This window comes from Podarcis bocagei (genome assembly GCF_964188305.1).
Source record: "Podarcis bocagei genome assembly, chromosome: 1".
In the NCBI taxonomy this organism is placed as follows: Eukaryota; Metazoa; Chordata; class Lepidosauria; order Squamata; family Lacertidae; genus Podarcis; species Podarcis bocagei.
In genome coordinates this window covers 34,319,263-34,334,411 of record NC_138125.1, presented here as the reverse complement: position 1 = coordinate 34,334,411, position 15,149 = coordinate 34,319,263, and the positions used below count along the sequence as shown (strand labels likewise).

At 43.5% G+C, this 15,149-nt stretch overlaps 2 protein-coding genes and 1 long non-coding RNA gene across 7 annotated transcripts in view; 2 read left to right on the top strand and 1 right to left on the bottom strand.

Moving 5' to 3' along the window:
• SLC25A21 (solute carrier family 25 member 21) overlaps positions 1 to 5,024 on the bottom strand; it is a 299,116-nt gene extending 294,092 nt beyond the window's left edge. For all 4 annotated transcript variants that reach the window (XM_081209998.1, XM_081209999.1, XM_081210002.1 and 1 more), the window contains exon 1: positions 4,496 to 5,024. In XM_081209998.1, coding sequence (XP_081066124.1) covers positions 4,496 to 4,562 — 67 coding nt within the window. In that variant the 5' untranslated portion in view covers positions 4,563 to 5,024. The remainder of the gene's footprint in view (positions 1 to 4,495) is intronic.
• Positions 3,968 to 5,253, top strand: LOC308596309. Its single transcript, XR_014012456.1, has 2 exons — positions 3,968 to 4,466; positions 5,024 to 5,253. It is a non-coding gene; the product is annotated as an uncharacterized lncRNA (long non-coding RNA).
• Positions 5,254 to 10,641: 5,388 nt separating this feature from the next.
• Positions 10,642 to 15,149, top strand: part of MIPOL1 (mirror-image polydactyly 1) — a 212,581-nt gene continuing 208,073 nt past the window's right edge. The window contains exon 1 of one of the 2 annotated variants that reach the window (XM_081209231.1): positions 10,642 to 10,777. In XM_081209231.1, the coding sequence (XP_081065357.1) occupies positions 10,715 to 10,777 (63 nt within the window). In that variant the 5' untranslated portion in view covers positions 10,642 to 10,714. Of the gene's footprint in view, positions 10,778 to 11,613; positions 11,733 to 15,149 lie in introns of those variants that run through there. The other variant, XM_081209232.1, reaches the window with a different exon arrangement.

Genomic DNA, 15,149 nt, shown 5'->3' with positions numbered 1-15,149 from the left:
TTGGCTAAAGTGGTACCTCAGGTTAAGAACAGTTTCAAGTTAAGAACGGACCACCGGAACGAATTCTTAACCTGAAGTACCACTGTAAATACATTAGTAGCCAGAGAGAATCCAGAGAGGCTGTTGGGCCCCTAGTGGGCAGGAGTAAAAACAACTGCTGAAGGAGAATAAAGAGATTGCAGAGAAAGTGAATGAATGATTTGAATTCACCTTCACAATGGAGGATATAGCACAGATCTCAGGGCCTGAACCAACTTTTGCAGGAAGTGAGTCAGAGGAACTGAGGCAGAAAGTGGTGGTGAAATCTAGGCCAAATAGACAAAATATAAAACTGACAAATTGTCAAGTAAAGAAGGCATTCACCAGAGTCTTCTTTTAAAAAACCTCAAGTGTGAAACAGTTTACCTTCTAACAAAAATATGTAACTTGCTCCTCAGATCAGGCTCCATACCAAAGAACCAGAAAGCGGGCAACGTAACAACTTTTTAAAGGGGGGGGGGAGGATCCAGGAAGATCCTGGAAATTACAGGCTGGTTAGCTTCAAATCTGTCTGAGGAAAACTGGTGGAAAGTATTGCTAAAGATAAAGAAAACAAACAGAATCGGCATGGCTTATGCAAGTGCAAGTCGTGTCTCACAGCCCTATTAGAGTTCCACATTTATATCTTCATACTGCAGATGAAGAAGATGATGTAAACAAACTCTGTACAGGCAACTTGCACGCATTCAAAGAATGTGTGGCAGTGCATGCGCAGGCTGTTTTCAGACCGGGAAGACCTGGAACGCAACCCCTGCACAAAACGGATTCCCTGTATTTCACTCAGTCACAGTTATGGCTTTTTGTTTTCCTTTGATTTATTTGTATACCCAATTGATTTGTTTTGCTGCTGTATTCTCAAAAATCAATAAACAAATATTTTAAAAGAGTTCTTTGAGAGTGTCAACAAACATATAGAGGTGGGTCCGGCTGGCATAGAATACTAGGACTTGCAAAAAGCTTTCAAACACATACGTCACCAAAGACTCCCAGGTACACTTAGCAGTCACAAAATAAGAAGCCACCAGTGACAGCCGCTAACTTAGATGTCTGTGGAAGAGGACTGGACAAATTTGTGAAGAATAATGCAACAGCTATGCTGGGCCTCCACAGTTGGAGTCAGTATACTTCTGAATACTAGTTGCTGGAAACTACAAGAGGGGAGAGTGTCCTTGTGGTTCAGGTCTTGCTTGTAAGTGGCTGGCCACCATGAGAACAAGATGCCGAACTAGATGGCCCATTGGCCTGATCTTATGTTCTTATTTATAGAAAGAGAAATAATAATAATAATAATAATAATAATAATAATAATAATAATAATAATAATAATAATTTATTATTTATACCCCGCCCATCTGGCTGGGTTTCCCCAGCCATTCTGGGCGGCTTCCAAAAGAATATTAAAATACTATAATACATCAAACAATGCTACAAGATAAGCATCATATTGCTTCCTAGTTTTGTGGTCAATAATAACTGCCCCAAAAGACTCCAATTTGCTGCCTGCTGTGCTATTTGGCAATCTGTCTGTTCCTGAATGTCCTCTCTCTGTGAATGAGCAGAAGGGCCTCCTTGTCTTCATTCTAATTAATTAAAAATAAGCAAACAAACACATCATTGTGCTCCCAAAAAGGGTAAAATGGATAGACAACGAGTAAATCCTACCCCTTGGATTCCAGTTTCATTTAGGTTTTAACTTAAAACCTCAAAGAGTTGACACTGAACTGAGTGTATGTTGGGTATGATACATATATGCAGCACACACATACACCAATAACTATGATGGTGTGCAAAACAGGGAAGCTCAAAGCATCTCTGAAGATCAGAAAATAGATTGTAGCATTGGCCCACTAGAACTAAGCTCAGAAGAGCAGTAAAATAGGGCAGGCCAACCAGAGTTCACAATACAAATAAAAGGCCTCGAATTATACAGAACTGTTAGTTGGGCTGAATGTTTTCAAGCAATTAAAACACTGTTTCTGGCTGTCAGATCTTTGCAGCTTGTTTCAGTCTTGCTGGTATCCAAAGGGTCGTCTGTTCAACCTCAGGTCTTTTACACAAGGCCCAAGCCTAACCTAATCAGCCTGCAAAAGAAAAGAGTTCTCTGCATGCAAATCTTCATTTACATTGTAATGTGCTTCTGAATCTCATTGAACTGCCTGAATACACCTTCTGATGCAAATGGGAATGTTTATCTGCATCCAGGGCCACTTCTTGTTCATGACCCCAGATATATTAATACATGTATTAACTTTGTTATAGTCCACTTAACCATGTTTACTCAGAACAAGCCCTATTTAATATTAATGGAATTTTCATAGGTTTAAGTATCCTCAGAATGGTAGTCTTTGCGCTGACACCAGAGGTGTGTGTTTTTAGGGTTCACCTTATATTGGTGATTATAAGTTGTTTTTAAAATTGTGTTTTAATTGTCGTCACTCAGCCTGGGACCTTAGGATGGTGGGTGGGTAATAAATTAACAATAATAGCAGCAACACCTAAAGGTAAAGGTAAAGGGACCCCTGACCGTTAGGTCCAGTTGCGGACGACTCTGGGGTTGCAGCACTCATCTCGCTTTACTGGCCGAGGGAGCCAGCATACAGCTTCAGTATAGCATGACTAATCCGCTTCTGGCGAACCAGAGCAGCGCACGAAAATGCCGTTGACTTTTCCACCAGAGCAGTACCTATTTATCTACTTGCACTTTGACGTGCTGTCAAACCCCCATTGCTCAGTCCCTGCCCCTGCCAACCTAGCAGCAACACCTACTAGAGCTTTATTGTAACAATCATGACTTGCAGGCCTACAATGTAATTTACAAAACTGGGGGCAAAAGCCTGGGATTATTATTATTTAATATGTGAATAAAACAACAAGTGGCTACCCACATCTTTTAGGAACCATAAATTCACAACTTGACCACCCAAAAAATCCTAACAACCAATTCAGATAAATACAGCCCCTGTAATTTATCAATTGACAGAGATGCCATTTGATTCAAACAAGAAAAAAAATGTGGATATAGAGACCTGACTTCAACCCGGAGGATCAAACCAATGCTACAACAAATGCCTCTCTTCTGAATGTGAATTCCCCAATGCCCTGAAACTACATGGCTTTGATTCACATGAGAGCAGATAAGGAAGGTGGAGGAAGTCCACAAATGTCTTGCCAAACACAAGGTGGTTGTTTTAAAAGGAAATTCAGAAGCAATACAAAACACAAGTGAGGAGGAGGAGGAGACTTTTTTCTAAACAGCAAGCAATATATACACACCAAGCATTCATTTCTATCTGCCACTTGGAAGCCCTCAAGAAGCAGCGAAGTTACTCCCCTGGTAGCCTCAGTTTGCACGGCTCTGCGGCCAATCAGTTCCTGCACTAGCTTCTCAAAACTTCTGCCCAAACCATCCAATTTTATAGATTGCCACCTCGATGCCTCCCTCTCCCACAACAATTTCCACCATCAAAGTAAGTTTCCAGCACTATCCTCCCAGACTAAGGCAGCTGTGTGAGGGGTTTCACCTCCTCCCAACTGAGACTGGTCTCACACCATCAAAAACTTAACGAGGGCGAGGAAGGGGGAAGGAACAGAGGCAGGAAGGGTAACCATGTCAGATCACTAACTCCTTGATATACATGTTGTCTTCTGGATGGATTTCCCATACAACACGTTTGACCTTAGGGTTTCACGTCTCAATTTCTCCAGTCACTGTCAGAAACAACTTAGTGCATCCTTTAGAAACCGTCTGCCTGGTCCTGTTATCGCAGACATGTTCAACCGGTCTACTGCTATTGGAAGGTAGATCCGTGGGTGCTCCTGGTAGATCGCGGTCGATCAAGGGATTTAAATAACGGGGGAATGAATGTTTGTCACATTTGCCCCCCAAAAAGGTCAACAACTCTGATCAATCTTCCCTAAAAAAAAAGCTTAACAACTGTGGCTCCTCCTCCCTCTAATGTCACTGCCAGCTTTTTATACTGGGAGTAGATCGCAGTCCTAGGGAGTTGGACGTGCCTGCCATATCGCATCGTACACACACCAACACACGTTTATCTATTTCACTCCAGAAGCAAACAGCCCTTCCTGGTACATCAGCTCCCCCTTCCTTTCAAGCTCGAAGAGGAGCCCATTCAGGAAGGAATCGCAAGCGGAGGCGGTGCCCAGAACCCGGGACTTCCCTTTACGCAACGTGAGGAGGGCGGAGAAGCCAGGCCAGAGGAGCCTATCGGGCTTGGAGGAGGCGGACCTAACTCGGCGCACGCGAATGCAAAGCGAAGAGCTCGGACAGGGAGGGAAAGGGGGCGGATTCCGGCACCCGGGCAAACTTTGTAGCGGTTGAAAAAGCAGCAGGCCGCCGCGCGGGAGCCGAAACCTCGCCAAGAGGCTGCAGTAACGGAGGAGGGCAAGAGCGCGCCCGCGCGCAAAGGGTTCGTTCCCGGAGTCGCCGCCGACTTACCCGCAGATCCTCCGGCCAGGATCTGGTGGGCCGCTTCGCGCCCAAAGCTCCTGGCTTCCCCCGTCATGGTCACCAGCGCGCGTGGAAGTGGGTGGGAAGCCGCGTGGAGCCCCGCCGGTGTGGCGCTGCAGGAGGAGGAGGAGCGGCCCCGCGACTGTCTTGGGAGCGCGTCCGAGGGAGGTCGGAGCACCTCCTTTTGGGTGGCGGCGGGAGGGGAGGCAAGGCGTCCTCCCCTGGGCTCGGAAATAGCGACGGGGCGGGAAAAGGAGAGGGAGGGGAGCAAGAAGCAGGCGGGTCGGAGCCTTGGCAAGAAGCGCCCGCTTTCTCTCTCTCCTCCCACCCCCACGAAGTTGGCCGGGGGCGCTCGGCGCTGTAACCTTTAAACCACACGACTGGGACCCGAGCCAGAGCCAGCCCAGGGGCCGGAGCCTCTGCTGCGCAAGGAGGAGACAAATGTGGCAGACCCGGTTCGGTGAATGCCGGGCTTATCCCTTCTAGAATGTCTAAAAGGACTCCGGTTTCGTTTAGGAAGTTGGGGCGCGAGGATAGAAAACGATCCCCTATAAGTTCCCTTCTCGCTTCGGCTAGGAAGAAAACACCGCCGGGTGTCTACCGGGCTCATAGTGCTGGATTTACGTATAAGCTAAACAAGCTATAGCCCTCTTGGGGGACCCAAAAAAAATTAAAGGAAAAAAACAACCTGGATGTACATTTCCAAAATATAAGATAAAAAACAAATAAAATAAAGCCTACATACAGCATCAGTGTTTTGTGTTGTGTAGTCTCCTATGATGTAAGTGATACATATTTTGTTATGTGCAAATGGCTTTAGTTACCTATTAGGTCCATAAACTACCATATAGCATATATTCAACACAAAAAACAGTGACCGTTTGTTATTGACAAAGGACAGCTGGACATATACCTTTGGTAGGGCCTCATCAAACCTAAATCTGGCCCTGCACGCTCAACTTGTTTTTGAGAAATTGGGGCTCCCAATTTGTCAGCTGTCCTCTACCCCACTCCATCCCCAAGAAAGAGTTTGTACAGTCAGCTCTTTGGGAGATCCTACAAAACAGAGAAAACACGCCTGCATCTCACCAGTACGCTCTCCTATTCTTGCTTCAGACCAGATGGGCTACCTGATGTAGAGTAAGAAATTGCACCCTGACACTTGTCAAATGACAGAGTACCCATGGCTGGTTCAGTTGTTTTGGGAGAGGAGGGAGAAAATGGCACAAATGCCTGTCCCTTTTCCCTGCAGTAAAAAAAGCACAAGAATAATAATTTTCTGCCCTTTCATGAACAATGAAAATCAGCTACCCAAAGTTGTTGCCTCACTCCCTGACAGTAAGATCAGCTCTGCTAGTTGGCCCCATTAGGAATTGCTTCCAGACTGCTTTCATAACAAGGAGGTGAGGTCAAACGTTGATAAATAATCAACAGCAGAGTGAGAATGCAAAGGTCTTATGCATGCATGAGGACACTTGCAAATCTGGCAACATTATCATTAACTGCTTTGAGGGTTGGTTGGTTGGTTGGTTGGTTTCTTTTTACAATCAAGCAATGTATAAATTTTAATAAATAAATCTAACATTCTGTAGGCATAGCCAGTGTGACATGGAGACAGTCAGCCCTTAAGTACACTTGGAGACTCACTATATCTTATCTTAAACTACCTCACAGAGTTGTGAGGATCAAATGTCCCCTGGGCCCAAATGATGTCTAAGCAACCTGGAAATGGATTAAAATGGAATAAACAAAAGCCAATGTAGTATCATGGATATTTTATATTTACATAGAAATTTCTGTGTAGCATATATAACAGTTACATATGTATATAAATCCAGTTTAAAAAAACAATTATGAATATAAACAGCAGTTTAAAATAGCAGCAGATACATAAAATCGATTTAAATCCAAAACAGGTATCAACTGGGATAAATGATGCTAGATATATCTTAACCACAAAGTTGGCATAAGGGGGGGGGGGGGAAATAGCTTAAAGCTTTAGCCATCTGGGCCCATAAAGATTCAGCAGAAGTGGTTGTCAAAGAAAAACCACTCAGGAGATTAAACTTTTCAGTAACTGTGTCACCTGAACACAAATAATTACTGTAACTGAAAAACATCAGTTAAATAGTTGCACATACAGTCCATGACAGCTTATGTAATACTCAATTTGTGCTCTGAAGGGAGCTGGCTTCAGGCACCAGGCCCTGCATTAGAAAGATGTCTGGAAACAAATGCTGGCAACATCAACCTTGCCACGACCAGAGGTGGAAAGACATTTGCAGCAGCACAACCTGACACTTTCTTCTGCTCCAGCTTCAACAAACCCTGTTTATCCCGTATTGGTCTCTACACCCACCACAGGCGCTGTAACCTTCGAATAGTTTGACTTGCCACCCAAAGGTGCACTCCTCCATTGTCTCCCGAGGTAGATGCATGCCATCAAAAAAGTCTTTAAGATACCTCAACATGTACCGTATTTTTCGCTCTATAAGACGCACCAGACGACAAGATGCACCTAGTTTTTGGAGGAGGAAAATAAGAAAAAAAATATTCTGAATCCCAGAAGCCAGAACAGCAAGAGGGATCGCTTCGCAGTGAGAGCAGCGATCCCTCTTGCTGTTCTGGCTTCTGGGATAGCTGTGCAGCCTGCATTTACTCCATAAGATGCACACACATCTCCCCTTACTTTTTAGGAGGGGGAAAGTGAGTCTTATAGAGCAAAAAATACGGTATATTCCATTACCTTATTTCATGCATTCCTATTGAGAAGGGGACCCTATTTTGGAAACTACACCAGATCCCCCAACCACTTTAATTTGGCCTTAGCCAATTCGTACAATATAACAAGACAGTATACAGCGTGGTGTTAGGGGAGGGTAAGTATCCCAAGTGGGGAAATGTCATGCTCCTTCTGGGGTTGAAGATCTCTCCCTCATTGCAGGTAGGATAGGAACCACAGTGCCTCTGATACCCATCCCACAGTCAATCCAGGAAGATAACATGGTCAGTTGTATCAAAGCCATTGAGATATCAAGTAATAAGTTTGCACTCCCCATGTCATCCACCAGGACAATCTAGACAGACCCAGGGCAGCATTTAAGTTTTATTCAGTGTAAACCCATTGAAATTCATGAACATGACTAAGTTAGGCCCATGAACTTCAGTGGGTCTAGTTCAGTGAGTAAAATGCCACCCTGTTATTAGACTTAAAGCCCACCCTCAACAAAATGGTTCCAGGATAGGTTACAATAATTGTTGACAATCGTCTCCTTGGGCATTCTGTAGGACTTTCAAGTTTCCCATACTTCAACAACAACAAAAATTCAAAGGGAAGCTTCAAAGTGAAGTTGCTGAGTTGGAATTTATGTGCCTATTTGAGTCTTATCAGATTTGGGCTCAATAGTAACTGGGAGTGACTAGCTCTGCAGAAAAAAAATATCCTATTTTTGGTAATAAACTCTTGCTTTGCCAACTACTAAACAACTGGGAGCAAAACTTAGTTGAATACATTTATGGTTTATTTAATTAATTAATTTGTACTCTACCTTCTGAAAAGAAAACCCTCCCAAAATGACTAACAAAAGTCAGTTAAATGTGTATTTCAATCTATTTACTAAAACTGCAGCAACTAAAACACTGAAAGCCAGCATAAAACTGTCAATCCATTCCAGCATATTGCCCATTCTTCTGAGAAATATACCAAATCAATTATATTCCCTTTCCCCTCCAAGCCATTTTAAGTGCCTTGGCATAATATTCAATTTCCAATTTAAAGCACCCGCTTCCTTATCATTACAGTGGTACCTCAGGTTAAGAACTTAATTCGTTCCAGAGGTCCGTTCTTAACCTGAAACTGTTCTTAACCTGAAGCACCACTTTAGCTAATGAGGCCTCCCGCTGCTGCCGCGCCGCTACTTCGCGATTTCTGTTCTCATCCTGAAGCAAAGTTCATTACCCGAGGTACTATTTCTCGGTTAGCCGAGTCTGTAACCTGAAGCGTCTGTAACCCGAGGTACCACTGCATTTCATGCGGTTCATGATTTGAATCTCATGACAAAAAGCCCAAATCCTGCCTTGCACATGGTGCTGAACAAAACCATTCGCCGCAGGCTGAAAGCCTCCAGAATATGAATTTCTGCACTCCTCTTGCCCTAGTGTGTTTTATTAAACAAATAAGCTGACTTCTTTCTCTATCGGAAGCTAAACCTGCTCCACACACCCCAAGTTTCCACCAAATCAGTCCCAAAACTTCCGCTTTCCTGAAATATTTCAAGGCATCCCACCCACTCACAGCAGCCAAGGCCCCATCATTGGTTTTTTTTAAATAAAATATTTATTAAGAATTTAAACAGTAAAACACCATTCACATACACAACCCAAAAAAGAAAAAAACACCATCACCGTCAATCCATAAAGAAAAAAAGAAAGAAAAAAGCAACAAAAGAAGATATACAAAAAAAGACAAAGGACAAAAAATCATAAAAAGACATGAAAAATAGTTCAATTTCATGAATAAAGTTTCCATGACCCTCTTTTCTGACTCCCTCACATCTCCCTTTTCTGTGTTCCCATTTCAAAATCTTATTCAGCAATGCTTCACCTTCTCTCAAAACTTATTTTAAATTATACGTTTCAGCTATTGTCTCCAATTTTTCCCTTTGTTATCAAATATTTAAACTTGACATAATGTTGTTCAAATTTCACCTTTGTTCTGAAGCCTTATTTACCTAGGGATCCATTAGCCACGCCATCCCCTGGACCTCGGAGGGAACAAAAGTACCAGGAAAGCAAAATCTTCTTTGGAGAAAAAGAGTTTATTAAGATCTGAGCACAGAGTCAAGGTCTGTACTCAGAGACAGCCAACTCGATAGTTCCTAAAAATGTACTGGCTGTAAAGCAAGACATTTCAGCAGACTTTCTTATACCTGCAGACTTGCTTGCTAGACACATTTTTATTGCTTGCTAGACATTCCTGTCTTTCTGCTAAGCCAAGCACTCCCTCCCACCTCCTTGTACACGTGTCTTCTTTTGCTAGCTAAGCTTTTCCTTCGTATCTCTTCCTATTCTTGCATTACTTAAAAGCAGAAGTAAAGCAGGAAACATCTTGCTAGTGGTTTTTCGGTTAACAGCAGTTTCTGGCTGGGCAGGAAGCGACCTTCTGACCTGTAGCTAGCATCAGCAGTTCCAAATAGCTGATTAGGCAGGAAGCGGCCTCATGACCTGTCTGTTTTAGACTTTTGCAAATAACTGCATTTTTTTTAGCTGTGTAACCATCTTAGCAGAGTGCAGGAATTTACTATGTGTAGACAATATTAATGATTAACCTTCTTAGGTATAGAATACAAAGCACAGAAAATATTGAGAGAAACCTGTCCCATCTCCCTTTAGTTCTTATAAATCAATTATTTTCATACTCCTTTCAGCTATGTCACTAATGCCATATTATCTTTATATCCTGCATCATTCTAACATTCATACAATTTACAATACTTTTGCAAATAGTCCTTAAATTTCTTCCAGTCCTCTTCCACTATCTCTTCTCCCAGGTCTCGGATTCTGCCAGTCATTTCTGCCAGTTCCATGTAGTCTATCAGTTGCATCTGCCATTCTTCCAGGGTGGGCAAATCCTGTGTCTTCCAAGGCCCCATCATTGTTAGCCTTTCTGCTCGTTGGTTCACCCTGTGAGCTTTTATTGTGCAGGGCTGAGCATAGAGATAGGAATTGTAGAGTAACGAGTCCGCTGCTGGGACACGGAGCTTCCCAGTTTCTTTCCCTGGCTCCTGTGGGGTGGAAGTGTAAGCTGCCCATAGAAAACAATGGAGAAACTCAAGTTTAAGCTACAAAAGGGAGCAACAAAGAAAGGGGCTTTTGCTCTTTTTAACTGAGGAAATGGGGAGAAAAAAATACTGTGGAAAACGTGGTTTTTTTTCTTAGCTAAAGAAGAGTGTTTAAAGTTGTTGTTTTTTTAACCTAGCATGCCAGTTCAGTTTCCTTCTCCTTTATTCTCCATGGCAACAGAGGAGCAGTCACCCTGGGAGATTAACGCAGCTAGCACATTCCTAAAATCCTTGCACTGAGCGCACACCCACATCCACAAGTGGACAGGCTGCTAATGTGGCCTAGCGGCTACACTGTTCAGCATGTGGAGCTCAGCCTAACACACCTCACAGAGTTGTTGTTAGGATAAAACTGGGAAGGGGACAAATGCTCTTGAAAGGAAACTTCACAGGGCAGGATTTAGGTTTGATGAGGCCCCAGCTACTGAAGGTAATGGGGCCCTTTCTATGTCCAGCTGTCCTTTGTCAACAACAAATTGTCGCTGTTTTTTGTGCTGAATATATGCTATATGGTAATTTATGGACCTAATAGGTATCTAGAGCCATTTGCACATGCACAATGTAGGCACCCTTTACCGTGGTACCTCGGGTTAAGTACTTAATTTGTTCCGGAGGTCCATTCTTAACCTGAAACTGTTCTTAACCTGAAGCACCACTTTAGCTAATGGGGTCTCCTGCTGCCCCCATGCTGCCGCTGCCGCACAATTTCTATTCTCATCCGGAAGCAAAGTTCTTAACCCGAGGTACTATTTCTGGGTTAGCGGAGTCTGTAACCTGAAGCGTCCATAACCTGAAGCGTATGTAACCCGAAGTACCACTGTATATAGAAATGAGCAAACCAGGGATATTTTAGAGAGCGGGCTAGCAAGCGGGGCCCATTACTTACATCATAGGAGCCTACACAACACAAAACACTGTTGCTGTATATAGGTTTTACTTTATTTGTTGTTGTTTTCCTTATATTTTGGAAATGTACATCCAGTGGTTTTCCCCCTTAATTTTTTTTTGGGGGGGCCGCAAGAGAGTGGGGCCCTAAACTATAGCTTGTTTAACTTATACGTAAATCCCCAACGAATAAAGACCCGCATTAGAACACAGCAAAAGGTGCACTGGTTTGCTCGTTGCGGGGACAGAGAAAGAGCCGCCCTGCAACCACAGCGACGCGCAATCCCGAGAGTCCTCCGCCCCCTCCCTTTCCACTTCCGCCCTGAGGGCGCTGCTTTCTAAAGGGTTCCGGAAGTGGGCGGGTCGCGCGAGTCTATGATCCTGAGCGGTAGCAGCTGGAGGGAGCGGCGCCTGCACGCCGAAGGAGTGTCTTCTGAACCTCGCGCGTGTTTGGCAAGCTCTGGGCGGTACCGGCTGGAGCAAAAAAAATAAAATGAAAGGTAACGGCAGCCTTTCCCCGAGGCTGGATCCTTGGTGTTCTGTTACTTCGAGCAGTTATAGGATTTGGCACTTGTTTGGAAAGCCCCGCAGCTTAAATTGCCTGATGCTGTTTGCAAGAGTCTCATAGGATGGGTGCACGGGAGGAGGAGAAAGAAGGGGGAGTGCAGGGTGTTGTCTCCTGTGCTGTCCCTAATAATAAAAATGCATGCAATAGTAAAGTGGAATCTGCAATCTCCGCTTGCCTTGCATGGCGTTTATCCTATTAAAAGTTGATCCCCGTTAGTCTTACCCCCTCACTGAGAAATACAGTACGCTTATAGTAACCTGAGTTTCTTTTAGACTCTAAAGTCTGGCGTAAGTTTTCAAGGGTGCTCAGCTTAAATATCACTTTGGCTGCGCAGTCAAAGTGGTTTAAAAGGAAAGTAGGGACATTCTCTCCATCTCTACACGCATTTCAAAGTCTGATTCTTCGTGGAACAGTAACTGTCAGGACTGACTGGGACATTACCATTTTACCCACACAAGAAAACTTAATGCAACTCCCAATCTAGCTTGACTACAGACTTCTAAATTCACAGTTTGAGAACTGGAGTTCCATCGGTCTGTCAGCATGTAAAATCGTGCTTTCTTCCTCTTACCCACCTCACACTCTGCTTAGTGTGATACCACCTGGCATCTCATTTTACAAAAAGTGTCAGCATCCGAATTACCTCCTCCCACTTCAGTGCTTGTGGGAATAGATCATGAATTTGGTGGAGCAGTGTGATTCTGCTGTTCTGGTTTGCTTGGTAAGAAAGTAATAAGATCCCTGCTGGGTCAGAACAAAGCTCTATCAAGTCCAGTATGGTGTTTTCACATTAGCCAACCAGATACCTATGAGAATCCCACAAAATAGCTCTTTCCTGCATGTGATCCACAGCAAGTGATATTCAGAAGTGTTCTGTCTCTAAAGTAGTAGCATATAGCCATTATGACTAGTGGCCACTGATAACTTTATTTTTCATGAGGTCTTTATTGGCCACCACAGGCATTTGAAAGTCTTATAGATTGAAAAACTCAACAGTTACTTGTTGACACCCGTCTGTCTCAGGAGACAATGGAAGAGTGTTCCTTCAGGGGTGAAAAACAGGGCCTCCTGTGGCTGCAAAGATTGATACGAAAGAGACATGTTTTGTTGCAGTTGGGGCACATGAAGGCATCCAGCTGTGTTGCTACAGGTGCATCATGGCGTTTCTTCTCTCTGCACTTCTCCCAGTGCTAATTTATCCTCTGGTCACTGCTATGGATACCATGGCTACTATGGATATGGATACTGTGGTTGCTGCAAGGATTCCCATAAGGCAAGGTGAATGTTGCCAGCCTTCATATCACATTTGCAGACAGCTTTGTCATCTGTAGTCAGTTTTGACAGTATCCTGTGGGATGTTGGGAGCAAGGAAGTGGGGTCAGGCAGCACATAATTCCTGGGCACAGATAGTTGTCAATAGTTCAAATGGCACACTGGTTATGTGGTTATTCAAAGCCAGCTGGGAGGCCATTTGAAACTCTTCCATAACAAATAGAGAGGCTATAGTGTGCAAGGAACGTCCACATTCTGCAGCAAAAACTATGTTTTTATTGCTCTTGTACTGGTGTACATGCTGGATTGTTACGTTCTCTGGAATTGTGATATATTCTGCTAAATTTGATTGTTTTTCTTTTTATTCTGGCATGCATGTCAGACTGGATATGGATCTGAGAGACTTCCAGATGGTAGGAGTTACTTTGATCAGATTATTAGAAGGGCTCAAAGAGGCCCTCTTAGAGGAAAACAGCTTAGAGGACTGGGAAGGGGTGGGGGCTGAAAGATAAACCAGAGTCCTTTTGTTAAAGAAAATAAGAATAAAATAGATAAATAGGAAAAAATGTATCCTGTTAAGTTACCATCTAGCCTGATCAGTTTTAACTTCTTGAGGGAGATGCTGTCTTGTCTTATATATTGCTGGAATGATGAAATAGTTGCTCTAGTTCCAAAGTATCACTAGCAGATCAATGTATTTCAGAGACCTTTCTTGAAGTAGATCACTACAATAGTGTATTTTCTGTCTTTCCTTCTCCTACTTTCTCCCCATTAAATAGTGTGGGATGATGCCATCACTGTGTTGTGCCTTTCTCCTTGCCATCTTGAAAACAGGTGTCTGGGTTGAGCTGGTGTTTGAAAATCAGGTTCTGAACTTGTACTTGTATCTAATTGCATTCTGTTATCTTGGTGTTCGAAAGAAATATTACATTACAGGCAAGACTACGAAATAGAAAGTTTTTTTAAAAAAGTTTGTTTTATTCTTTTACAATCTAAAAAGGCTTTTAAACTGAAGTTCTCAAAGGGATTTGCACAAGAAACTCAGAATAATTAACAAGCACATTTTTATATAATTTTTGCAAAGAATGGCAAGAATGGTTCTCAAAGTCGGAGACTTCCGGGTTAGCGCCATCGTCGAATGGCGGATTCCCTCCGAGCTCCGGAGGGAATCTGCTCAGCAGGGGTCGGGTCCTGCTGCGCCGGCGACGCGGGGACCCTTAAAAACCACGGGCGCGGAAGCCCGTGGACCTGGTGACTCGGCGGGCACCGTTTGCGCCCGACCCGCAAAGGAGCCTTTTTAAAGGCTACGGAACGGGGGACGGGGAGCGGCGCGGTGCTGAGAGTCTTCTGCTTCCCGTGCCGAGTGAAGCCGCATGCCATTTGACGGAGAGCGCTGACTTCTTCTTCTGAACATTGGGACTAAAAACAACAACCCGTGAGTAATACGGAAATTGGACTTAAAAGGGAAACTTTTCCTTTTTTTTTGGATTCGGCACGACCGGGGAAGATGCAAAGAGGAAGTCCGTCTCCCAGTATTGTAAACAATTTAAAGCAAGGACTAGATAACTAAGGTTGAGAGAACATTCTTTTCTTAATTGGATAAAAGTTATTAATTTCACGACTGGAAAGTACAAGTAACTTTGCTGGAGGATAAGAGTTGATTTGGAGAGTTAAAGTGAAACCCCCCGGGAACCGGGAGTGATCCGCGAGAGAGCCTGGTGAAGAGAAACAGATTTTGACAGCTGTCAAAGTAGCTGTCAAAGTTGGGGAATAAAAAGAGAACTTTGTTTCGGTGACTTTGCTGGTTAGATTTGTTACAATTTGGATAAAATAAGGAAGAACAAGTTATTTTGACTTTTGGTTTGGAATTGGAAGGATACTAAGTAACCATAATCCCTCTAGAGGGGATTTTGGGACACTACAAGAATGGCTGCAAGTGGAAAATTACTTACTGAATTGAACAGGACTTTTTATCTCCTGGGAAAATTTCAAGAACAAAGCAATATTTTGACTACAGGGGTTTCTATATTGAAGGAGACAGTAAACACACTTATTGAAAATGGAAGGGACTTGACTC